The sequence below is a fragment of the Rhynchophorus ferrugineus genome, unplaced genomic scaffold, assembly GCF_030347505.1.
Source record: "Rhynchophorus ferrugineus isolate W39M unplaced genomic scaffold, kcgeb_rfMv2 rfM4, whole genome shotgun sequence".
Taxonomy (NCBI): Eukaryota; Metazoa; Arthropoda; class Insecta; order Coleoptera; family Curculionidae; genus Rhynchophorus; species Rhynchophorus ferrugineus.
In genome coordinates this window covers 10116629-10142890 of record NW_027472583.1, presented here as the reverse complement: position 1 = coordinate 10142890, position 26262 = coordinate 10116629, and the positions used below count along the sequence as shown (strand labels likewise).

Sequence of the window (26262 nt, the reverse complement as noted above, 5' to 3'; positions counted from 1 at the left end):
GGTAATAAATACACAAACTCGATAAAGACTGATCTATTCCAAAGAATGCAAAAGGTTTTTTTTAACTACAATATGGCTTCATTTAATAAACAAAAAGAAATATATAGAGGTACTTTTCCTCAATACAATGGTACAAAGTTAGGAGTACCTGTCATCTTTATTACAACTGGTAAAAAGATCTTACAAAACCAATTAAATTTTTTACATAAAATTCATTACATAATCAGTATTTTCAATGAAACGCCCTTCGATATACATAATCTTGATCTAGAACCATTCAGATCTCTTGTACATACCTCGAAACAAGCTTGGCCTGACATCCAACAATTACCATAACATTACGAAGTTAATTAACGAAAAATGGCATTATGAATAAACATAGATCAATAGAACTTGTTCTACTCATCTTCAAAAGTATACAATTAATTCCGTTATTAAGCTTTTACTTCTTCCCATCTTTTCCAATTAGAATTAGTTGCAACATTTTTTTTTGTTAATGGCTTGTACTCATCCAAGTATTTATAACTAGACAGAACAATTTATTTCTGATGTCTTATGATATAAAATCATAATATTATAATTTTTGAAAGTTAAAGCTGTTTCTTAATATATATATATATATATATATATATAATAGATCGCAGAACAATTCGATCAAATAATGGATAGAAATGAAAAGTAATTTTGTACATAAATTAATTTTATTATCCCCACTAATAAAAAAGTGATATTCCTTGTTTATTTTAAAAATAATTTTGGAAGTAATTAATCATTATTACTTTTACATAATTAATATAATTAAGTTAAAATAAAGCTGATAATATAATGACTATAAACTAATTTCTATGAACCTACAATACTGGTAATGCATTGCGTATAATGACTTAACAACATGTCAAGTAGAATACGTATTGTATTCATTTTTTATATTTAGTCTATTCAAAATAGCAGTGAACTTTGCATTTTAATTTTAAAATAAATGATACTTTATAACATTTATGTTTCATCATTTTATTTGCATCAGAATGTTATAATATATGAAAGCTAAAATAAACTAAGCTTCAAATTTAAATTCGGCAACACTGCGACATATTGACATCATAATTGATTTGAGCTGATTTGAGTTTACTGCTATTTTGAATCATCTATTCAAAACGAAATATTCCATGGAAAAGATAATATTGAACAATAATAATCAATAATATAAACACAGAGATGAATTGCAGGTATCCTAATAAATTTTAATTATTGAGAACTCTGGGAGGTCGGAAGGTTTAAAGGTTCCTTTTGTAATAAAACTTAAGAAAACAATTTTTATTATCATATAGAATTAATTTACAGGTTATTTATTTTATTTATTTGTTTAGTATTTTAGATAATAAAACACTTTAACTTGCCGATACTTGCCATTAAGAAAGTTTGGTATAAAATTCCATGTTTTAGTTTTTCTTTTCAGAGTTTTTGGAGACATTGCTTCTGCCAGTAGTGGATTAAAAAAATAGTATCAGTTCGGCTCTTAAGAAAATCAAGTGTTTCAGTTTATTATGAGTAATACGACTAGTATGAGTTTCGATTGGGAAGATGGTAATGTATTCTTTTTCATTTTTACTAATTTTAATTTCTGTAAGAATTGTCAGTAAATATGTTTTTTTCCGAATTCTAACTTTAATTTATATGTATTTCCTTTGTGTATTTTTCCTTATTATGTATTTGGTCATAACAGTTTATCTTAAAACAGTGAATATAATTAAATAAATGATGAACAAAATACATAAAAATAAAATAAAACTAAGTAAGTCGTGTTTTATCCAATGTGTAATTTGTACGCTGTAATTATTATTTATTTTATCAATATTTGGTATTGAATTTATACGTATTTATTTTATCTACAGATTGGCCAGTTGCGCCTGTCAATGTTTCCCCAATTTCCAATGGCAATAAGCCCAGGACGCAATTTAAAACAAAGCCTTTTAATGATTATAAAAGTAGACGCACAGAAGAAAAGGGGGCTCGAGGTGAAAAAATGTGGATACCTACAAAATTTGTAGGAAAGGTTATAGGTATTTATACATCCTTACATAAATTCATATATACTTTACTTGATTTTTTTTTATTTACAGGAAGAGGGGGATCAAAGATCTCTGATTTACAATATGAATCTGGAGCTAATATCCAAGTAACTAAAGACACTAATGAAGACAAAACTCTTCTCAAAATATTTGGATCGGTTGAGAGCATTAGAAAAGCAACGCAGCTCATAAACGAAATAGCACAAGAGAGACAAAGAACATACACGAGAAATCAACCTGGATCATCTCAGTTCAGTTTAGAACCTGTAGTGACTAGTAGTGAGTCTACTAATAATGAGTCTGCGTCAATTAAAACATCAGAAAAAGCTAAATTCTTTGATTTGGAGTTATGTGTAAGTAATTTGAGAGTATATAATTAGTTCATGGGAGTTTATGATCGTAGTTTATGTATTTTTCTAATAACGCTATTTTTAATTAGTTAAGACAAGAAGAGGAATATTGGGCAACTTTTCCTAAAATAAGGAAAACATTTTATGAAGAACACCCTGATGTTAGTGCTTTAACTGAAAAAGATGTAAAAGACATTAGACTAGAAAAAAATAATATAGGTATGTATCATTATTATGTTGTGAAATTAATTTTAATCAATAATTTATAGTGGTAGATAGAGTGCTGAGCACAGAAAACGCAGCTGCCATCCCAAAACCTGTGTTAACGTTTGAGCAGGCATTTTTTAAATATCCCGATGTATTAAATGAGCTTAAGAAAGCTAACTTTGAGAAGCCTACTCCTATTCAATGTCAAGCCTGGCCAATTTTACTGTCCGGAGAGGATATGATTGGCATAGCACAGACAGGTTCTGGTAAAACATTGGCTTTCTTACTTCCGGCTTTCATACATATTGAAGGTCAACTAACACCTAAACAGGATAGAAAGGGACCTGCTGTTCTCGTCGTTGCTCCTACAAGGGAACTTGCTTTACAAATTGACAAAGAAATTAAAAAATACAACTACCATGGCATTACCTCGTAAGTTATTTAAACTATTTGTGTCTACATAAAATATATCCTTTTTTTTTAGTTGTTGCATATATGGTGGCGGTGACCGTAAACAACAGGTTGCAGAATTAAAGAGAGGTGTAGATATTGTCATCGCAACACCAGGAAGAATGAATGATTTATTTGATTCAGGTAACAGAAACTAATTGATTCTAGTCCTGATTTCCAGCTAATACATATTCTTTTTTAGGAGATCTTTATATAGAGAATATCACATATCTGATATTAGATGAGGCGGATCGTATGTTGGACATGGGATTCGAAGCACAAATTAGGAGGGTTTTATATGGTATCAGACCGAATAGACAAACTGTCATGACTAGCGCAACCTGGCCATCAGGAGTCAGACGATTAGCTGTCAGCTACACAAAGGATCCTGTACAAGTTTATGTGGGGTCCTTGGACTTAACCGCTACCCATAGTGTTGCTCAAATAATACACATTTTACACGAGGACGATAAAGAAAAGACATTTTTCGATTTCATCGCGAATATGGGACCGGATGATAAAGTCATAGTTTTCTGCAGCACCAAAGGAAAGACCGATTATCTCTCGATCGAATGCATTATGAAACGTCTTCCGAGTGCTTCGATCCACAGCAACAAGGAACAGTGCGATCGGGAACAGGCAATAGCGGACATAATGGATGGAACCGCGAAAATTTTAATTGCTACGGATGTGGCGTCAAGAGGATTAGATATTGATGACGTTACGTAAGTATTTAATTTTCAAGCTTTTTTTTGTGCTTATTACCATCTTTTTTATTAATTTTTTCATATTCTTTATTATGACAAGTAGCATACTGGATATGTATAAATCTGACTGAAAAAAAATTCCTTAATTTTAAATACTATAATATATGTACTGAAATAGATATTAATATTAATATTGAATTTTCCAACAGGCACGTTATTAATTACGATTTCCCTAAAAATATCGAGGAATATGTCCATCGCGTTGGAAGAACTGGCAGAGCCGGCAAAACCGGAGAGTCCATCAGTTACTTTACCAGGGAAAATTGGGCAAATGCTAGTGAACTAATCAAAATTTTAGAAGAAGCCGAACAGGTACTTTCTTTTAATTCAATGTTATTCTGTTATATAATTATGTTTCTTCTTAGTATGTGCCCAAGGAGTTATACGATATGTCAGAAAGATTTGCATCCCGACAGGATAGGAGGAGTCAAAATCCAAAGAGGGGGTTCCGGAATGAGTGTCGTCGATAATTTGCAACAAAAATTTTGGGACAATTTTGAGTTTATTTAGTTTAAAATTTGAAATTATTTTGTACTATAAAATTATTAATAAAAACATGAGATATAACATTGTCTGTTTTGACTACTATTTTAAAAGTGCCATAATTTTAATTGACATTTTTTGTCAACATGTATGTACTGAATGAAAATAAATAATTTAATATGAATTACCAGTCTCAAATGCACTCCTAGGCGAGTTAATTTAAGATTATTCATTCGTATTTTCGTTACCTAGATAGAAATTACGAACTGAACCGTAGTTATACTCTTGGTTTTTTGGGAGTAGCAATGAAGATTTGTCATTTTACTCAGGTTGTAAGAACTCGAGCCATAAGATCATTTTATTAGCGAAGAAACCAGAAATAAATGGACCTTATGTTCTTTTCGCCTTGATTTTTGTCTGAGCGCGTGTTACATAAGTGTAAACTTATATAGTTGACTCTCAGAAAGCGCAGCTTTTTCTTGGGAATCTTTTATGAAGACCGGACTGTTGGAACACCCAATTCGCCATGAATTTGGGTGTTTCGGCCGAACTACGGAGCTTTTATAACAGTACGAAGAATTTACATGCATTTTTTTGGACAATTTTGAGTTTATTTAATTTAAAATTTGAAATTATTTTGTAGTATAAAATTATTAATAAAAACATGAGATATAACATTGTCTGTTTTGACTACTATTTTAAAAGTGACATAATAATATGTATACTGTGTAGGAATGAAAATAAATAGTAAAATAAAATTTTAATGCTTGAAAAATGAATTCCGGTCTACAGATTCACTAAAATTGCCAGTGTTAAATCTATCTGCTGGGCAACTTAATTAGTATAAGATTATTTATTCTTGTTTTCGTTATTGTACGGGAGCTAGCAACGTAGGTAAAACAAGAATTTCATGTAATGCTAATCTTTTGACATTTGATAAAATTGTTAATGCTTCATTTGCTCTGAGCATCAATCTTTCTAGCATTTAAGAGTATAAGATGTGGTTATATCATACCTGTACCTTACACATAACTGTTGAAAAATTTATGCTTTCAAGTGTTGCATCAACACATCAAGCAAACAGGAATAGCCGTCAGATCGGTGACACAAAATATATAAATAAATATTTTGAGCTCTGGCCAACGCTTTGTCAGTTCTCTACTCTTATACGGTAGATTATTCTATTATATGTATAAGTCAACCACGGACGCGTAATTTTTAAAATCAAAATCTGGCAGCGTTGTACCGCAAAATGCCAGCAGGTAATTTTGGAGCGGAAGATAAATTCTTTAAATTTTACATTTGAATCGATATTAAAACTGAAAGTGTGTGTGTTAAAACATTACTAAACGAAGTTATTTAATTTTAAGCACTGCTATTTAATATTTGCTTTCCGTTATTCCCGTATTGTTGAAACTTTTAGAGAGTTATGGCAAGTTTGGATAAAAAACTACTAAGAATAGTATGGTCACGTAAAGTTATATTTTACATTTTTTGTAGAGAGAACAAATTAAATGTAATGTGTCGGTATATACAGCTGTGTTAAATTTCATACCAAAACAGTTTTAACAAAATTTGAGAATGACAAGAATATCTTGTCCTCTTTACTTACAAGATATTTAGATATTCGAAATCAGAATTTAATTTGATGTTTGGTGAACAATGATATGGTTCTGGAGACATAATATATTGTTGTACTAAAGGTTAATAAAGTTTTCTGTAAATTTTAGGCTACAGGTTATTGCGCGCCAAAAAATTTTATTCTTATATTAGATCATATTCTTCAAATGTACGTATAATTTTCAACAACTGGCAACGTTATAAATTCAGATCCTTGTGAGAATGCGGGTATTCTACAGAACTAGGATCTTGTGATACGTTCTTAATTCAATTACAGATTAACATCGAACTACACAATGATATAGAAATATCTAGAAAGAAAAAAATTAGAGAACATAAAAATATATCGGCTAACAAAAAATGTCGATACTAAACCATGCAAGATTCGAGGAGAATTCTCAAAACAAATGCTCAATTTGTGTATCGATGCTCTCATTTATAACTATATTTCTTTTTTAAAAAAATATCGAAAAATATCGTTCCCAAAGATATTAATATATTTTTCAAACGTATATTATTTATATATAATATACACTATATATATATATATATATATCTATATTTTTTCGCCATTTCTACTATAGTATTTTAATTTTTGCCGGCCTGGTTGGTGCAGTGGTAAAGGCGACAGGGCGGTCGTCCACCTACTACTGTGATAGTCGAGGGTTCGAATCCTGCTAAGGAATGGCCTTAAATTTATGTTTGTGATTGTTTAATATTTGTGATTGTCCTAGGCAAGAGTGTCAAATCCGACAAAGAAAATCATCCCAGTGACGCCTGAAACCAGACTGGGTAAGACCGGATGTCTTCTGGGATGATTTTTAAGTTGGTCACTCGCCAGTAGGTAGGCTTAATGCCGAGGACCTTGGTTTGGAACTCACGTTAAACAGTAGGTTCAATCCAGATAAACCCTCGTTGGTAAAAGGGGACTTTAAAATATATATAAAAAAAGTATTTGTGAATTTGTGATCATCCACCATAAAAACAACTGCTATTTTAGTTAAAGACTGATATAATTTTCCTCATTTACACATATTTCTATTAATTCCATTATATTATTTAGTGAAACGTATTACGCAGTTTTTCTAGAGATATATGACTTTGTTTCATGCAGTTAATAACGTAATTTGTATCGTTCGCCTCTCTCAAATCATTTTCCTGGTATATGTCCATATTTGGTCCGTTTTTCTGCAATTCAATATAATTAGAAATCTTTTCTGGCATATAGGAGCCTTTTATACCGGATCCACTTGACTTTTGCATCTGATAATATTAACCTGTCTATAACATGTTTCATCATCGGCGGCATTTTTTATACAGCAACAAAAGGAGCATAATTTTAGTACTAGTGCAAGAGGGTAAGCCAGAAAAAATATAATATTAAGACAAAATTCTGTTTGCCTAAAAATAAAAAGGGTATATTTTGGAACGATAGAACTTTCACTCATATTTCCTGATCAAAATATTATCATAGAAAAATTTGTACCACAATAGCAATTAAGAATAGAGTTAAAAATATGATATCAACACTAAGAATAACTATTTCACTGAAATTACTTACTATAAATAATAAGGAATTGTATTATTTTAATTAAATAAACAATGCTTTATAAACATTTACCAGTCATAGTTTGAATAGCATTATCAAAAATAAACCAACATATTATCAATCATATATTTTCTAATCAAAATAACAGTGAACTCACGTCATCACGTCATTGCTTATTGCAGATTGTAAATACGTATCTAAATCAGACACTATTTTTTCTTCTCGTTGAATTCTAGTTAAAAAGAAATATAGTGCTGTTTGATACGTCCGAACATGTAACCGAATCATCCTCTAAAATTCGCCTGATTGGCAAATGTCTGCAAAATTTTTCAAAACATTAGTGATAATAATGAGAGGTTACAAAACGGCGAAAGTTACTTTGGCGCTTTCTTTGTCTTCATAAATTTTAAACCGCTTCTTAAAATGTGTGATTACTCTAATTGAAAATATCGAAGTCTAGAAATCCTCTCACGTCATAGCTGGTGTGAAAAATAGTTCAATGTAAATATAATATACGAACTCTAACCTACAAACTATTGCGGTTGTGTAATTAATTGTAGTTTAAGATCGTCGATAATATATGTATTAAATGTACTATAATGTTATAATAAATTATGTTTGATAACATTATTTTTGTCTCTTTATTTTATTTAGATTAGAATGTTATATGTTAAAGTCAAAATGAACTAAAACTGAAAGTTGATGCGGCAACATTGCGACGTTTTGACGCCACTAATTGAGATGACGTAAATTCATTATTTTATTTGACCGACTGTATGTGGTAACGCGGTTCTAGATTATTCTTATATTACTGACGCACATAGGCAACAAACGAACTGTCCTTTCACCAGTCTCAGGATGAACTGGCCACCCTGCTACGTCGTAACAAACAGTTTTGTGTTTCAGATCTCGTTCCTGATATCGATCCAATGGTTTTGGCAAATCGATTAACATCTCCAATCCCCATCGACCCAATTTGTGAAAGCCTACAATTCCTAAAATGCCCTTTAACAGACCTAAAAATTTCGCCGATTTCAAATTTAATTATCTAATTTGTTTTCGGGGCTTTACCTAATAGCATCAGTCCAAATAAGATACCTAATAATATCACGAGAAGGAGATAAGTCCTGCTTTCCAAAATGCTTTTTCTGTAAAAAGGGTCCAAGGCAGAATACGGTTTGTGGTGGCATGTGCGTCCTTTTCGTTTGTTTTCTTGACCAATACAAAAAACTAACACAAATTGAAAGAATAGAATAGAAAGCTCAATCATGAGAGAAAAAATACACGACACAAAAATGTGACAGAATGTTATTGTTATACAAGGGCGAAATATTTTAAATTTATCGAGGATTTATATCATTAGAGGGCATTACTAATGCTTACAGAAAAAAATTATTATAGGAATCAACTCCCTCTAGTGACATTGCTTTCAGATTTGACTGTTATATTTTATAGAAATTAAACCCGCAATCGCAACTAACATTTTTACTATACCCAATGAGGTTCGGTCTTTTAAAATTGCTCATGGTAACCATCAATGTGACAGTTGTTGATTAGTAATTTTAATATTTTTTGTAGCCCTTGTTAATTGAATTATAACAAGAAAATAAACGATTGACATGAATTGGAGCAGATTTTATTTAGCTGACAAATATATTAAATACTAGAACGTCCTTTAACAATTCATACTAGACAGTTATTTAACATTAATCTAAATTTAGTAATCAAACATTAACTTTAAAAAATACTTTTACCTAGTTTATTTACAAAGTGAAATTACATGACACATTTATCTGCACGGCTCAGGTTGATCTCTTTGCCTGCTTCAATTTAAATAATTACGAAATAATGACAAAAATTTGTTAATATATTAATCTATTAACAAATTTGTCCGGTCAACGTAAAAAGTAACATCAACTGTCAATTGCAATAATTAAGTGTAAGATTAACTAGAAAATGAAAAACTGAAATACGTAATTATAAAATCCCATTGCTTTATTATAATAATGTTTATACATTGACAACGAACAGATGAAGAGCCAACTCTGCGCCGTAATGTACCTTAATGGAAGTAAAGTTCTGAGTAAATTATGTTGAAAAATGATTTTGAAGAACAAGAAATGATTTTGATAGTCCAGGAAATTCTGTAACAAAGAAATTGAGGAATCACTCGATGAAGACTAGTGTCAAACACTTAATTATCTAAATCATTAAAGGGTGGACTTATCAATAGTAATGAAATGCCTAAAATCATTCGAAATTATATGCAAAAAAGGTAATTGATTTCCTCCTGAATGGAAATAATTATTCCAACGGTCTATCCAGATGTTCCGTCTGACTACCACTGGATTCCATCGTACTAGTGATTGACATGATAGGAGGATTGCTTTTTATAAGAGTTATGAGGATTTGATTGATTTATGGAATTCAAATGCAGGATTCATCTCGAAAGATGGAAAAAGAGATAAGCATTACCTACGATAACATTTCAACTTGGCTTTTTTCTGAACTGAACACGCTATGAATTTATTCCCACACCTAATATGTTCCTCAAATTTATTCAAACTCAATTTAAAGTACTGATAATTACTGTTACGCTAACTGTAAACGTCTATATTATACATGATATGGATAGGACACTAAGCCTCGGTTTGTTATTGATTCAGGTACTACTACTTCAGGCATTACTGTGTATGCCTTTTTATGACTAAAATGTTTAATATCGTGTGTTAATACAAATTTTTGCTCCTCTGTATATTTGAAGAGATTGCAGAAATATTTAAAATACGAAGTTCCAGAACACCGAATGACAATATTTTTAAGATGAGTTCATTGTCTGCTTTCATATGAAATGATTTAATAAAAAATTGCAAAAAGTAAGGTTTGACAATATAAAAATAGTTTTTTTAAAATACTGCTTTATTGATTTAATACAAAATAATATAGTACTTAAACCAAGCACATATCTATATTCTCATAATCTGACAGGCAGTTCTTCCGCACAGCGTGGTTGTCGATCCCGGCGATACTTCTATTCTCGCGAAGGTGCCGCCGCTGTAGCCTTTTGCCAGTCTTTCAGGATTAATTACGAGGCATTCATTTATTTCCTAAAAAAAACAAACACATAATAGACCCAATGTTCACCAAAAAAATGCATCATCAGTAAACCAAACATGTTATTCCAGTTCACATGTCTATATGAAATACCATATACACCACACATTTCTCGATGTGATTATTTGTCATTTAAGTTTAACTTAACGTTTCGAAGAATATATAAAGGTCTTTTAAAATATTCTTGATTTCTTTGATAAAAAGTTGTTGTCCCTACTGGTGATTACTTTTTTGTGTAGAAGTTAACTTAAAATAATAAATATAAAGTTGGCGACAAATAATCTTAGTTTTTACTAATAGTTGGCTTTAAGTCCATATTTCTAGTGATATTCATTCAATAAAACTATACTAGAAAGCACTTGAATGGTAACAGTTTATAGTACAAAGGTATATTATTTAGGTATAAAGACAGTCGAGAATACAATTTTCGTTATAATTTGATTTTCTACTTTTGAGAAGGAAGAATGCAACGTAAGTTCGAAGGTAGGAAAATTGTGCGATCTAATAGCAGTATTAATGAATAGAAACGTTAAAATCGTGTATAATTAACTTACACAACTTAACTTACTTTGACGAAATATCTCAAATTAGAGGGTAAGATGAGTATATGAGGTTTCACGCCCATCACACCGAATTTCTCCATCAGAGTCATATCGATGCATACATCCTTGCTGGGTGGATCAAGTGGATAGAAACTTTGTTGTTCTAACAGGTGGGAAGCCAAACGGCCCATACGATCTGCAGAACTGTTAGTCTTATCACTGGAAAAAAAGTATTAAAAATGGAGTCTATTTTTATTTAATTTTTTTCTTACAGATGTATCTCGAATGTGCTCATATTAAATAAGATATCTTGTGTCGTAGCTCCAACAACCACTCCGTTGATGTCCAAAAGAAACGGATCGGGAACAAAGGTTAAATTCGCATATCTTCCTTTAATTTCGTAAGGTGGCGTTGGATATACTGGATAATGATGTGGCTCTCTCTGCGACGAGGCAATCACCACTTTAACGTCGACGTTTTCTAACGATGTCATGATAGTATCCACCAGTTCCGTGAAGAATGAGTCGAAACTCTGTCTCAATTCGCCAGTGTGAATGGCTTGATTGTTTTTCTCATAAAAAGGACCAGTCAATATAAGAACATGTGGTTTGTTTTCTTTGACATAATTGATCAAATCATTAAGTGGTTCGAATGCAATGGTATCTTGGATGGTAAAAGGTCCACATGCCACAACTATTTGAAGGTTATCTAAAAAAAAATAAATCAATGGTAAAAATAACATCAATAGTTAATTTATACCAATCGTTGATTTAAACGTATCATTATTAATCTGTTTAAACTGGAGTAATATAAAATTATAGAAAATAATTTTGGATATAACAAGATGATTTCTTATGATCTCATATTTTTTAAATAACTTTTGCAGCACGCAGATAACTAATTTGTTGCAGAATTCTTATAAAATCACTTGCAAGAATAATAGTTAAAATAAATGGCATAATAACCAAATTAGTCCAAGTGACCTTTAAGAAGTGAAGATGACTTACAACATTTTTCTTCAATTATCAACGGTTTAACATATTGTACAAATGTGTCGACAAATGTCGAGATACCTAAAGTATTTGGTTTTGTTTCATTTCAAAGTGTTCCAAACTATATTGCTGTATCGATTAAAATATCAAATGAAATAAATATTCATTGTTGAATAACAAAAATATTGTTAAAAATCAGCGTAAATCAAAACACTTTGCCCCAAAAAAACTGCTATTCCTTAGTCATAATAAGATTTTGTATGCTTTTTTAGTATAACACTTAAAACTCGTCCTCGGTGGGACCAAACTAAAAGAATGATATATATGCCCGTCGCAATATTGTCATATTAACGTTTGACTTTTGGTTTAAATCGTTTGTCCGTTTGTAATCTCTAATTATTATGAATAATGTTTTGTAGAATTTTATTTAATTCTATAATTAACATTTGTATTGCATAATATTATTAGTCTTGGTTTACTTTATTTTCAAAATCTCAGACTCCAACTAAATAATTTTATTTCAAGCATACAATAAAACAGTTAATGCATGTCATCAAAATGTTTGATATTAGCACGTCGCAATGTTGCCGCATCAAATCTGGCTTTTAATTTACAACGTTTGCTGGTTTATGATTTTTAATTATTCGCAGTAGTTTTTTGAAGAATTTGTAGACATTTGAGAACAGGGTCGATCAGTGCCAACACAAATTGAATTTTAAATTTTTTATTCGGTTACATGTTTCGACACATTAGGCAGCATGCTGTCTCCTTTCAACTAGGGTAAAATGAGAGGGAAAAATAAGCCCCAAGTATAAATCGAATGTTATATCTTTACATGCCGCTTTATGTGTCAGTATATTCGATGTCATCTACGACTTGGATTGGCTATTTTGTTCGAAGAACCAGTAAAAATAAAACTATAATAAAAAAATTCAATAACATTCAATAAAACAAGTGAGGGAAGTTGTATTAATACAAATGTGTACAGTATGGGCAAATTAGCGCGTATTAATAATATACTGGATATTTTGACTTAACCTCAGGATATCGGTTTAGAATTAGAAAAGTTTCTAAAAAAATACGGTTAAATATTTGTCAATATAACGTCAATGCGGGTTTTGCAATCGTCTATGAAGCTTCCCCGAGTTTCAACCAAGATCTTTTTCGCAAATTACTGTCGTGTGTGATCAATTTAATCATTCGATTAAAAAAAACCTCCATTTCGCTTCAACAACGATTCACAAAAAATGTTTTACCGTTAATTCATGTGAAACCCAAATATCTATTTTCTTTTGCTATCAATTTCTATGTAAATGGTTCAAACAGTTTCTGACGGAGTAAAACGACTAGCTATAGCCCGCCAAATAAAACGGCTAATGCATGTCAAAAATCAAATCAAACTGATCAGCTTATGAATGGGAGGCAAGTAGTTAAAAAGTAAAAACATGTCTTGTGTAATAAATATAGCACCCACATTGTTAAACATCTTTAGGAAAGTCATTGCATTAAGATGTGATGTGTCACTTAAAAGACAGTGTTTAAATATCATTAAAAATTGGAAAACAGAAAATAAAAAATATATATGAAAAAAATTTCTGACGAATCTCGTGATATTAAAACCGTAGTAAGTAAACATAGAACAATTCCCAAATATTATTATAATATTAAATTTATTAAATCCTTTTACCAACTATGGTTGGTTGGTTTATCTGGACTGGGACTAAAATTTAACGAGGGCTCCGAACCCACCACGGTGGTCCTCAGCATTAGACCTACCGACTGGCGAGTGACCAACTTTAGAAATCATCCCAAAAGACATCCGGCCTTACCCAGCCTGGTTACTGGCGCGACTGGGATCATTTTCCTTGTCGGATTTTACACTATTGCATAGAACGTTCACAAATTTTAAACAATCACAAACATACATTTACGACCATGCCCCAGCAGGATTCGAACCAGCGGCTATCGCAACAGTAGGAGTCCCATCGCCTTTACTACTGCGCGATCAAGCCAACTATTAAAAAGTTTAAAGGGATTTATTTTAATGGATAACAATGTTCACGTCATAATTTTCATCTAAAAATCAGTACGTGTTATTTGACAAATGTTTAAACAACATGTTTTCTTAACACTCTATACTTGACTTGTTTATAATGTATCCATACAAAAACAATTTTAAATATCAGTCTCATTAAAATTTACAACCATTGGAGTGACAGGAAGCCTCAGTAATTAAATCTGAGCGAATTATTCTACCGTTTCTTAACTAACGTGGACAAATCCTTGCGGAGCGAGGATTGGTAGATCTATGGTGGAAATTGGACTCGTTTATTTGTAGTTGATTTACTATGGATAACTAAAGTAATTATACCAGGCAATTAACTAAAACGACATGAATAATAAAAAAGTGTCTTTCATAACGAATATCTTTGATAACCATCAAAAACTATCGAACTGCTTCTTCTACATATAATAGCGTCATGGTCTATATGAAAAATGACACTCTCGATAATAATGGAGTATATGTGGTTTGTATAAATCCTTTTTTGTGCAATAAAAATGTTTGTTGAATTTGATTAAAAAGAAAAACGCCATCAACTTTTTCCCATGCCCATCATTATTCTGTAATAATAGGTATTTAAACTTAATTCGATAACATATAGAGTTTTTTGGCTAATTTGACATAATCATTACATAAAAATTAATAAAAATCCCCCATATACAATTATTCCTTAATTACTATTTTAATTCGACGTTGGAGCTTAATTACGACAAACCAAACCAGTGAAGGAGGACGCAGAACACGAGTAAAATAAAGACGGACACACTACCTAGCCGGCAAACCCAATTCAATCGTTTTTAATTAGCTGAACAGCCACCGTACGTATCAAGAAAGTTAAAGATCGATAAAGAATCTTCGAAAACATTTGAAAAAAACTCCGCATTAGTTAGGACAGGCATGGCGGTTTAGTTGGTGTAAGGAAAAACGCGTGGAAAAATCTTCACAATAATGATAAACACGCGAGAATTAAGATAAACATAACCTCGAAATTATAGAACACAAAGCGCTGGCAGAGTGCGTCAGACAGGAACCGATAGTATGGGACCGCAACTGTCCGTTCTTCAGGGACAAGGACAAAAAGGAGAATGCTTGGGCCGATGTGGCCGTTAAATTGAACGTCTCAGGTAGGTAGATTATACACGCCGGATGATCACAGAGTCGTATTAGGACATCAATTTTTTTCCCTATAATTTACTTACTAATTAATTTTGAACTTTTTATCGGCAAAAAAAACACTACCTACTGAACAATTGAACAATCGCTATAATTACATACATATGAAAACATTTTGAAGAAATAAAAATGCCCATAAAAAAAAACTTGTTTATTATAATTTAAGAAAACGTTCAATAGAGTTAATTGACACGACTGGTCAGAAGGAGAAAACCATATAGTTTTGATATTTTTGTTAAACATCAGGATGCCATAGTAAAGTTTACAAATTGGGGAAATGTATTTCCAAAACCCATGTCCTTTCATAGAGCATTTCATAAACTTTATACATTTTTGATGAAACTCCTAGTTTTCCAAATTTACAGCTAGAACAATAATTAAATAGTTTCTAGACCAGCCACCTGTTATCGTCGGGCATGATCAATGTATATAAACGAAAAACTCATTTTCCATTACCGATATATATAATTCAATTATTTTAGTCATATGCAACCCACAACGTCCAATACCTGAAATATATTTTATATTATATTATTTAATTTTTTACTTTAATGTATCGAGGAATCACAGTTATCAGAATCTAATACGATTTGAAATAATCTCATTTTTTTATATTCTCATATAATAGAGATTATCTGTCAGTTAATTAATAGGTCCAAAAATCACCGTGATGTCAAATGTAACAGGCAGATTCAATTATATGTTCGGGCAAATTTAATTTTCATTCTTCAGTGATTTCTATAAATTTATTTTTGTTTACTTTCATGCTATCCAAATCTTATTTTTCAGTACAACTAGGGATGTCGACCACGACTAAAAGTTCCGGATCCTAAAACAAAAGTTCCATATTCTCCTTCGAAAACCGTAGTTTTAAATTTTAACTTTTTCCATAAAAATCGACCCAAAAATAACGATATATCGGCAAAAAATATGGATATATCGATATTGCACATATTAAATATTCCAGATATTAGATGTAAGGTTATATTGAATTTGAATCAAAATATAACCCTTAAGTCCTATTAGACTCAAAAAATACAGTTTCACAACTTAAAAAACGCGGATTACTTTTTTGCACTCCTAATACGTTTTCAGTTAATTAAAAAAAAGGGTAGTTCATTCAATACGACTATGAACAGAAATAGAGGGATAAATAAAAACAGATAATAGAATAGAATATAATTTTCAAAGAAAGGATGCCATTTTAAGTTTCGTTGAAAACCTTCATCATATTGATTTTCTTAAATAACAACAGTCCGATCCTGTAACGAAATTATACCGTTTCGTGATGGTGCACAATTAGACTCGGACGCCGTTCTTACCCAAAAAAAAATTAAGATCTACGAAAAGCCGGGAGAATTACTTATTACTTAACGATTTATAAATTTCCTCGTTCTAATTAAAAACCCATCGACCACGTGAACCGGCCTAATCACCGCCAAATACGTGGAAATGAACCCGAACCACCCTGTACATAATTATTTATTAATTATAGCATTAATTCGACGATTTTGCTTAATTACTACGGCCGGCCGCGCAGACAAGGACGGGGCACGAGGATCGAACGGAGACGGAGCTACAAAGCCGACGGTCATACGCAATTGAATCGGTTCTAATTAGCTTGAAGCGTCGCCCGTGTATGTCGTAAAGTAGCAGATCGATAAATAATATTCAAAAACATTGGAAAACTATCGCGATTACCTCGCAAACGGCATTAGTTTCGGTTGTTAAGGGAGACGAGTGAACCGTGCGGTTTGGGAAAGGCAAACGCGGGTATCGGAAAGTGGAGAATTAATGTAAACATAACCTCGAAATTATGGAACACAAAGCGCTGGTAAACCTGATCAGGCATCAACCGCAGATATGGGATCGCAACTGTCCACTGTTCAGAGATAAAGATGAAAAGGAGAAGGCCTGGGTTGAGGTAGCAGCCAAGCTCAACGTTACAGGTAGGAATTATAGATATTCCGTGCCTAAATGCGGATATTTATAGTGTTTATTCAAAATTTCGGCTTAATTACCACAATTTAATTAAGTAGATTTATATAGTTGGCCACGTAGACATGTTAGATAGGTGAAAAAGTAATCCACGTTTCTTTAAATTGTATTTTATAGAAGTTAATTTCAATAATCAATTTGTTTTTTAAGAGTGTCATTGAAAAGCTAATTATTTTAATTTTATTATGTTTAAAAGTTAATTATTCTAATTTTTTATTCAATTACATAGACATTTATTGAGAAAAATAGGTTTAATTAAAATATATCAACATTATTACTCTATAGGTAAAACGTTGTCCTGAAACATTAATGTATCTACCCACTTTCTCATTTCTTCTGGCGAGTACATGGGAACATTTGAACAACAAAGTACATTTGTGTATTTCTTGTGCATCTTATAATGGGTAACCGGGTATTATTGTATAACTTACTTTTCTAGTAAGTGAAATCAACGCATACTCTCAACATATACTCTTCACTAAATTCTAGTGCATCATTTCTTGAGTTCACATCACTCACGTGATTTCCGATTATAAAAATTCCGTTATATTTAGGCATAAGTGACCCATGATATTTTTAGTCTTCAGTCATCTTAATAGATTAATTTTTCATGAAACTGCTTCTTACCTACCAAACAGACCAATCGCTATTTTGAAACTGTTAATTTATGAAAACTTGCTAGGCTCTTTATGTGATTGAACTGGTGTATGCCCAAAGACGCAGAATTTGAAGCTCAATCCGCCATAATCAATCACTTGAGATCACTGTACGTTGCAACTGATGCATTTGTATCAAACATTGAATGAAATACGATCGTTATAGAAGCAGAAGCACGATAAAATGGTTTTGCAACATGGCAAAATCCAAATGCAGGTGAAAATAACACGGAGACGCTTAAATGGACCGGCCCTACTACATCCGCCGTAACCTCCAGACGTTGCCTCCTCTGACTATCACTTGTTTCGATCAATTTAGTGGATCTCACTAAAATATTTTTATGAGACATTCGAAAAATATAATAAGATAGGCATAATTTAAATCATAAATGTATAACAAGTTCGAAATCCAATAAGTTGATTATAAAATATATTTTTCATGTTGCAGTTGACGTATGCAAAGATACGTTCAAGTCGCTCCGCGAAAAGTACCTGAGGGAACGCGAGAAAGCCCACCACCAGGCCGAATATTACAAGCCGTGGGAGCTCCTGAACGACCTGCGCTTCTTGGATCCCCACATCTTAACCAGAGCGTCGATATGGAACGGTGGAGGCACCGGGAGCACCACCAGCGAGGAAGAGCTGCCGATGATCAACGATTCCGATCCGACCAATTTCGATCGCAAGCTCATCTACTTCGTGAAGAAAGCCTCCCCTATCTGGGACCGAAATTCCAATACCTATCCGAACAAGACCTCCAAACATCAACTATGGACGGGCATAGCTGCGAATCTGAATAGGGACGTAAACTCTTGTATGTTGAGGTGGAAAGCCTTACGAGAGAAGTACATCCGACAAAAGATCAAATTTCACGACGGCGAAGCAAAGTGGGAACTGTTGGACAGCCTTAGCTTCCTCGATAAAGTCATCCAGTATAGACGGAAACAATCTGAGATTAAAATGAACTTCAATGATGGTATCGGAGGACTTGGTATCAATTTGTACGATTCGAATTACGTCCACGTCAAATCGAATTTCGATACGGATGATAATTCATACACAGACTCATCGAACGACTTTCTCAATATAGTCAAAGAGGAAAATATCGTCCAGCAATTAGCAGACAGTTCATACCCCGCCGTAAGTCATGGCAGGCCGCGAGAAAGATCTGCCAGTTCCAACAGTGAGGTACCGTCGGAAAAACGAACCAAAACCGAAGAGACAGACAGTCAAAACGTCAAAACGGACGTTAAATGCAACGAGTTATCGGAGAAAACGCCCGAGCAATTATTCGGTGATCTAGTGGCGAGTTTGTTAACCAAAAAACCCGAACACCAGAGAAATCTATACATGATCGAAATCATGAGAGTTTTATCGAAGTAACATCGCCGAGTGTAGTTTTAGAAATTATTATTTTTGTATTAAGACTTTGTCCAAGAGGAACGAATTGTACAAAAAAATTAAGGAAGAATATCATATGTAAGGATTTAAAAACTTTAAATAAAGTTTATTTTTATAGCAGCAGTATTTTTATCTGTTGACAACAAATGTTTACTTCTTTATTATGTAGTTTCATCTATGAGATGATTTTCAGTGAGAAATACGGTTTCTTACTCAAAAATTAGTTCTTATAATTTTTTGCTTGAGCAGGTATTTATTGCAAAGAAACGTAAATCTCAATATTAATCTTAACATCGTTTTTATTCAATTCGTCAAATTAAATTAATTCCTTTTTCCTATCTTTCTATCAACGGACGATATCCTATCCGTGCCGATAGCGCTCACTTTTTTTGAAAGCATATATCTACAAAGCCTTGCGATATCGATTTAAACACGTGACAATCAAGAGACACCAAGTCTGGCGAGTCGCTCCGTCAACCAAACATGTTTTTTTCATTGTTAATTAATGACAACTTGCAAATGTATGCAACTTGTAATTTTCGGGGCTTTCCTGAATATTTTTTTACTGACGTCGAAATAACTAGTGTTAATATTTATTATTATTGGCTTATTTAAGTATTATCAATACATATTAATTCGAACATCCAGAATAAAAAAAAAAGTTGATACATAAATTCAATTATACATATAACAAATATTTTGTTCCCATAAATTATACATTTCTTTTATACAATTCATAATCGAACACTAGATGAAATTTAAACTGGGTAGCTCTGATGTGATGGGAGGGGCTTTAATATAAGCTTCTACAAGTCATTGCTGGATCGGATTTTTTTATTACAAAGAGAATAACAATTGTAAAAAATTAAACAGACATAAAAATTTGTACTTTATAGTTGGCGCGATCTTGTGGATTAAAGTGAACTCATAACTAATCCAATTTGATCTTGTTATTATCTTGGTATATACTAACAAGATCAGTATGCAATGGTAAGCATATAGGATGTATATAAAATAATAAAATATTCATAGTACAGAAATATAAAAACCATTGAATGGCAGTAATAATCATTATTCAAGACTCTTGATGTTAAATTTAGGGTTAGTAGATGACAAATTAATTCCAGTCCCTAATCTTTGATATGTTATTAATTTAAAAATTACTAATTTGGCCATCTAAAAACAGGACAGTAACAGTGGGATACATCAGATAATAAAATGGCTTAATCTTAATTTCTTTCAAAACTCAAAGAGTCAGCATAAAAATGGAAATAATATTTTCAGGGCCACCTGATAGCAAACATTTGAAGTAGACAAAACAAATTCCCAGGAGTCTCAGTATGCCTCTGATTAAATTTTATTGAAACAAAAAAGTATTGTCAAGTGTATTTATTAAATTTTAAAATAATATATGATTAAAAATTAAAACACTTACCTATAATTAGAGGAGGTTCAGATGGTAGTGTAAAATCTGTGTCAGCAAAAATCTCTTGAACCACAAGTAATGGTTTTTTTCTTTTGTACTGCTTGGTATAATCTCCCTTGACAACAACAACTTGACCAGGAAAGAGAGAGTATTTATCAACTTTCGATAGATTCAATTGTATGGTACGGCCCATGTGTATCTGAGTTAATTCCAAAAGAACAGATTGATTGTTCAGCTTGCCATCAGAGTCTGACACAATTCTTCCAGCATATATATTCGAAACTTCCTTCAAAAGAAAGTATGAAAAATACATCCCTGAATTATTTAGAAATTATTGATACTTACCTCATCATTTTCTTCTTCATTTGGTACTCCTAACTTATACTTATCCCTTATGGCTACAATGAGATCTTCAGCCATATTATTTAAAGATTTACCTTTTTTCCCAATAATCTCATAAAGAAAAGTTTGGTTCGCCTTAAGTCCACCATCAAATACCATTTTTATAGTTGGCAATAATGGTTTGCTTTTGAAAGTAGTTTCCTTATTACCGTAACTACACTGTACAGCTAATGCATTAACTCTTTTAGAATAATTAGCAACCTGAGAGCTGCATCAATGAAATAAATGTACTTTGTCTACATTTTTATTGGAATTGTATCTTACCCAGGGCTACTGATAGTATCCTTAAACTCATTAGCCAAATTTTTGGATTGAATGGGCGTCTGAATTCTAGAACTAGGTGTTTGGTTGCTCTAAAACAAGTAGAAATTCCTCTGGAGATTAAGTATGATAATTAATTGATCATGAACAATGTTATAAGCTGTCAGTCATTTTTATATTAAAAAATAAAACAAAAGCAGCGCCTTGTGCCTTTTTTTCACTAGACAATGGTATGAAAGAAAACAAAAATTAACATTCACTATACTGAAAATATATATTTACAAGAATTTATGTTAAAAAATACAATGACTGACATGAAACTTAAATACCTAATATTATATAATAGAAAAGCAATTCCTACAATGGTAAAATAATTAATAAATAGTATAATGAATGAATCAGTCTGCATTGTTACATATTTGAGTGTTCAATCAAATACAATAAGTCGTTAACTGTCCCTTTACTACCTAATTAAATGATACTAAATGATGGTTGTATAGAAAATGTTCTCGCGACTGTTAATTACCCAATGATGAGGGTGATACCCCTATAGACGAGTATGGATCTAGTCACGAGAAAAATATACGTGGACCAAACCCACAATCGCCAACACAGGGATTGAAAAGGGCAAACGGTTGCTGTTGTGGGGGTTGCAGTGTTTGGCCGGCTCCTTTGCGGTTTATGGCAAATATTTTTTAATGAGTGTGGATCTAGTCACGAATAGTTAAATGTACGTGAGGCCAGACCCAAACCCACTGAAAACCATTCGCCAAATAAAAAAAAAACACCAACAGAAGAATTTTCGGCGATACAGAAAAACTTAAATCAAACACTACATACGAGATAATTAAAATCTATTAAGGTTGTTGTAAACTAAAGAAATGAAATGTTACGAACACAAACGTATTAAAATAAGTCAGAGGTTAATGGTGCTATATATTTTCCGATATACAAACTATTACGACAAACGAGAGAACGGGAAAAAAGACTAAAAACTTATGAGGTTGTTTACACTACTTTTGTTTGGTGGCGAAAGTGCAATACTTAGACCGTTCGCGTAATACGTCAAATCAACCAGTTGATCGGAGCAACAGGTTGGAAAACGTCGTTATCGATTTTCCGATGTATCTCGTGCGAACTGAGGAAAATCTGCGCGGAAACCGCAACTAACGAAAGCTAAGCGTCTTCCACGGATTTAACAATGGCTGCTGAAGGAATAACCTTGGAACTTCTCAGAAAACTTCAAGTCATTTGCGCAAGCACGCCGCGTCGACGTACTATTGTTTACCATCCTTGTCAGACGCACAAGTTACTGACAAGGACGCCACAACACGTACGACCAACGAAGTTAGTCGAAATGAAAGGCAAAAGAATATGGTGGCAATTTTGGTTATTTAAGAACGAGGTATATTTAACGGTGAAGAATATGAATTCGTACAGATTTTTTGGCACTTACCTTGGGCGTACTTGGGGCGTCTAATTTTGATATGCTTGACTGATGCGTCGAAACAACATACGGTGATCTGTTTATACTACTTTAAGGAAAATAATGAAAACGAGTCGATCTTCTTTAGAAATAAATCAAAGACAAAGGATACCGATCCTTATGACTTGGCAATTTTGCCGCCACTTGGTCTTTGTTTTTTTGATATTCCTTCCTCTCCATTTTCTCTAAGTGTTCTACTGTGGGCGCTTCGCCCCTTAGATTTGAACTTGTATATGCGACCCATTGATCAACTAATTCTTCAGGTTCGATATTGTAACTTACGCACAAAGACAAACCTTTTTGAACAAAACCGATTTGAAATTATTGTTGCTTTCTCTTGAGGTTATACTCACACTTTTCTATAACATCACTTGTCGGATTAATATTATATAACTGAAATTGGCCTAAAATTTCCTCTTTACTAGCCATTTCACTTTAAGAAATAAATATGTATCAGAAATATTGTAACAAAAAATTAGTATACAAACTTTCAAGAGACTAAACAATAAACTACTGATAAAAACGCGGGAATCAGTGACAGGAAAAACAAAATGTACTCTGCAGGGCATCCAACCAATATTTAGTTCGAAATTATTTAACCACTATTATTTAAGTTAAATTTACACAGCCTATATCTTAGAATTTTTATGGAAATATTTTAAAATTTTCTACGAAAACTACATCATTGCGCTTTAAAATATTTTCTTCGATTGGAAAATAATTAAGTGAAATTGTAGAATTCACTTAATAAAAGAAGATTTCTGTATTATTATAATTTAACGTAGGGGTGACGGAAACCAAATGAAATATCGATATTCAATTTCGATATTAAAAAAAAAGTACCAATACACCCTACACCTCTAGAATTAAATACTAGTTTAAAACGTTTAATGGTTTTGTTAAGCAACGCATTTAATTTTTTTGAAAAAATATCAAACAATGTTGACTATCAAAATTATCGATATAACGGCTAAAAATATATATCGGTACTTTTTGGCATCCCTAATCTAACCTTATATAAAAACATACCAATTTATAAAATGCAAAAATTATATTTGAATATGTTTTTATCAATTATTTACTTATCATGATCATTCGTAAATTATTAAACCCATTTTCAGTGATTTGTTTCAAGAGATTATATTCCTTTAAAGTTAGTATTACAAATCTGTGCAACATGTTATTATTATTTTGACCTTTTATAGGCTTCAAATAGTGTTTATATACGAAAAAATAAGATGGTTTTCCCAAAAACCAGACCAGACCCAATTATTATGAAACTGGAGAGTCCAGAATTTAAATCTATATTTACTGAAGAGCTAAAACTGATTGCTAACCTGTTTAATAAATATGATTATGAAATTAGGGTTGCTGGTGGGGCAGTAAGGGATTTATTGATGAATTTAGAACCAAAAGATTTGGATTTTGCTACCACAGCCACGCCTACAGAGATGAAAAAAATTTTTGAAGCAGAAAATATTAGAATGATAAATGTAAATGGGGAGAAACATGGCACTATTACTGCACGTATAAATGATAAAGAAAATTTTGAGGTGACTACATTAAGAATTGATGTTGTTACTGATGGTAGACATGCAGAAGTCGAATTTACAACTGATTGGATGCTAGATGCTTTAAGAAGGGATTTGACAATTAATTCAATGTTTTTGGATCTAGATGGTAATGTCTATGATTACTTTTATGGCTACGATGATTTGAAAAAGAGAAGAGTAGTTTTTGTGGGCAATGCGGTAACTAGAATTCAAGAAGATTATTTAAGGATACTTAGATATTTTAGGTAATCTTAATTTATTATTTAGTAAAAGCGGTAAAATTAATAGAGCTTGTGCAGATTTTATGGTAGAATAGCCAATGAGAAGAGTAATCATGAAGAACAAACACTTCAATCGATTCGTGAAAATGCAGCAGGCTTAGAAAAAATATCTGGTGAAAGAATATGGACTGAATTGAAAAAAATATTAGAAGGAAATTTTGCTGGTGAACTTATGGAAACTATTGTGGATTGTGGTCTATCCGAATATATAGGTAATATTAATGTCATAATTGATTGTTCATGTTTTAAATCATTGAATATTTAAGGTTTACCAAAAAAACCAAATCTATTAGAGTTAAAGAGAGTATGGGGCCAAAGTAGCCATATGAAACTTCATGCCATTACACTGTTAGCTTCATTATTAAATGATGTGGATGATGCGGTGAACTTAAATGCTCGTCTGAAATTATCAGCCTTTGAAAGGGATTTGGCCATATTCATTGTTGAAAACAGAGAGCCAAAACTTCACCCATCACCCTTGCTACCATATCAACAGCTCATTGTAAAAGCCAAATCGAAACCCCCTGTTATAAAGCAGTGTGTTTTAGAAATTTTAAAATACAATAATTCTCCTTACTTGGAAGACATGGAGAAATGGGAGATTCCAAAGTTTCCAGTTAATGGATCCATGCTGAAAGAAAATGGAGTTGAGAGTGGAAGATTTATGGGTGTTGTTATGCAGGAATTGAGAAATATTTGGGCAGATAATGAATTTAAATTGAGCACTGATGCCCTTTTATCTCATATACCAGAAGTACTTAAAACATTAGCAGAAAGGAAAAAAAAAGCTTGAAACAGATATAGAAATGTATATTGTAAAATACATAAAACAAAAACTTTGTGGAATACAAATTATATGAATTGTTAGAAAAACCCTATGTTTCTTACGATAATATTAATGTATGTATTTCCACATTTATAAGTCATCTTATAAATATATCCGAAATATTAAAAAATTCATTCAGTTAGAATCTAACCAGCAAACTCTTCTACTGCTTTAAATGTATTTGAAATTTATATACATAATCTACAGAAATAAAAATATTGTACTCATAAATAGTAACTAATGCAAAAACCGACACAAATCAAGTAAAATACTTTTTTCAAATCAATATATCCAGTAATATTTGAATAATTTTTCTAACGCTAACCCTGAACAATATTACATAATTTTAACATTGAGTTTAGAATAAACATTTAATTCGAATAAAGACGCAGAACAAGAATGTGAATTAAAACTTATTTCACTTTCCAGCAATTGTGACATTTTTACTCCACATATTAAAAATAAATTTTGATCACACTAGGAAACTTAATATATTAAAACAATTATCGATTTTGTTCTCAAAATCCAAACAAAATTCTCTGTTTCTGATTTTAACAACCACGGCACGGTCAGTCGTTCGAATTAGCATAGCAA

General features: G+C 32.0%; 5 protein-coding genes across 5 annotated transcripts; 3 read left to right on the top strand and 2 right to left on the bottom strand.

Annotated features, from left to right (window-relative positions):
* Positions 1 to 1562: 1562 nt before the first annotated feature.
* Positions 1563 to 4381, top strand: LOC143196292 (putative ATP-dependent RNA helicase DDX43). Its single transcript, XM_076403956.1, has 9 exons — positions 1563 to 1584; positions 1893 to 2060; positions 2121 to 2422; positions 2509 to 2638; positions 2689 to 3058; positions 3111 to 3220; positions 3279 to 3801; positions 3993 to 4155; positions 4209 to 4381. The coding sequence occupies exons 1-9, from the start codon at positions 1563 to 1565 to the stop codon at positions 4311 to 4313; spliced, it is 1893 nt and encodes a 630-aa protein (XP_076260071.1). The 3' UTR covers positions 4314 to 4381.
* A 2559-nt stretch (positions 4382 to 6940) lies between these two features.
* LOC143194714 (uncharacterized) lies at positions 6941 to 8800 on the bottom strand. The gene is made up of 4 exons (XM_076401362.1): positions 8567 to 8800; positions 8316 to 8511; positions 7188 to 7347; positions 6941 to 7134 (listed from the first exon to the last, which is right to left on the bottom strand). Exons 1-4 carry the CDS (start codon positions 8763 to 8765, stop codon positions 7006 to 7008), a joined length of 684 nt encoding a protein of 227 aa, XP_076257477.1. The 5' UTR covers positions 8766 to 8800; the 3' UTR covers positions 6941 to 7005.
* A 1596-nt stretch (positions 8801 to 10396) lies between these two features.
* On the bottom strand, positions 10397 to 23539 carry DNApol-alpha73 (DNA polymerase alpha subunit B). The gene is made up of 9 exons (XM_076402917.1): positions 23362 to 23539; positions 23121 to 23304; positions 22979 to 23045; positions 21526 to 21614; positions 21205 to 21469; positions 20869 to 21145; positions 11424 to 11859; positions 11178 to 11370; positions 10397 to 10602 (listed from the first exon to the last, which is right to left on the bottom strand). The coding sequence occupies exons 1-9, from the start codon at positions 23435 to 23437 to the stop codon at positions 10462 to 10464; spliced, it is 1728 nt and encodes a 575-aa protein (XP_076259032.1). The 5' UTR covers positions 23438 to 23539; the 3' UTR covers positions 10397 to 10461.
* Positions 16976 to 19553, top strand: LOC143195627 (uncharacterized). Its single transcript, XM_076402918.1, has 2 exons — positions 16976 to 17327; positions 18481 to 19553. The coding sequence occupies exons 1-2, from the start codon at positions 17195 to 17197 to the stop codon at positions 19413 to 19415; spliced, it is 1068 nt and encodes a 355-aa protein (XP_076259033.1). The 5' UTR covers positions 16976 to 17194; the 3' UTR covers positions 19416 to 19553.
* Positions 23540 to 23984: 445 nt separating the features above from the next.
* LOC143195623 (CCA tRNA nucleotidyltransferase 1, mitochondrial) lies at positions 23985 to 26068 on the top strand. Its single transcript, XM_076402914.1, has 4 exons — positions 23985 to 24161; positions 24214 to 24806; positions 24861 to 25054; positions 25109 to 26068. The coding sequence occupies exons 1-4, from the start codon at positions 24096 to 24098 to the stop codon at positions 25633 to 25635; spliced, it is 1380 nt and encodes a 459-aa protein (XP_076259029.1). The 5' UTR covers positions 23985 to 24095; the 3' UTR covers positions 25636 to 26068.
* The last annotated feature ends 194 nt before the right edge of the window (positions 26069 to 26262 follow it).

Bases quoted from the DNA above. Each gene is read 5' to 3' on its own strand.
- DNApol-alpha73 (XM_076402917.1), bottom strand. From the start codon at position 23,437: ATGGCTAGTAAAGAGGAAATTTTAGGCCAATTTCAGTTATATAATATT. The intron at 21,615-22,978 runs GTAAGTGCCAAA...TACTTGTTTTAG, and splicing joins ACGCCCCAAGTACGCCCAAG to AGCAACCAAACACCTAGTTC. The intron at 21,470-21,525 runs GTAAGATACAAT...TCATTGATGCAG, and splicing joins GATACTATCAGTAGCCCTGG to CTCTCAGGTTGCTAATTATT.
- LOC143194714 (XM_076401362.1), bottom strand. From the start codon at position 8,765: ATGATTGAGCTTTCTATTCTATTCTTTCAATTTGTGTTAGTTTTTTGT. The intron at 7,348-8,315 runs GTGCGTCAGTAA...TTTTATTTTTAG, and splicing joins ACAGTTCGTTTGTTGCCTAT to GCAAACAGAATTTTGTCTTA. The intron at 7,135-7,187 runs GTATAAAAGGCT...ATTGAATTGCAG, and splicing joins GCAAAAGTCAAGTGGATCCG to AAAAACGGACCAAATATGGA.
- LOC143195627 (XM_076402918.1), top strand. From the start codon at position 17,195: ATGGAACACAAAGCGCTGGTAAACCTGATCAGGCATCAACCGCAGATA. The intron at 17,328-18,480 runs GTAGGAATTATA...TTCATGTTGCAG, and splicing joins AGCCAAGCTCAACGTTACAG to TTGACGTATGCAAAGATACG.
- LOC143196292 (XM_076403956.1), top strand. From the start codon at position 1,563: ATGAGTTTCGATTGGGAAGATG. The intron at 2,423-2,508 runs GTAAGTAATTTG...ATTTTTAATTAG, and splicing joins TCTTTGATTTGGAGTTATGT to TTAAGACAAGAAGAGGAATA. The intron at 4,156-4,208 runs GTACTTTCTTTT...GTTTCTTCTTAG, and splicing joins TTTTAGAAGAAGCCGAACAG to TATGTGCCCAAGGAGTTATA.
- LOC143195623 (XM_076402914.1), top strand. From the start codon at position 24,096: ATGATCATTCGTAAATTATTAAACCCATTTTCAGTGATTTGTTTCAAG. The intron at 24,162-24,213 runs GTTAGTATTACA...GACCTTTTATAG, and splicing joins AGAGATTATATTCCTTTAAA to GCTTCAAATAGTGTTTATAT. The intron at 24,807-24,860 runs GTAATCTTAATT...GAGCTTGTGCAG, and splicing joins AGGATACTTAGATATTTTAG to ATTTTATGGTAGAATAGCCA.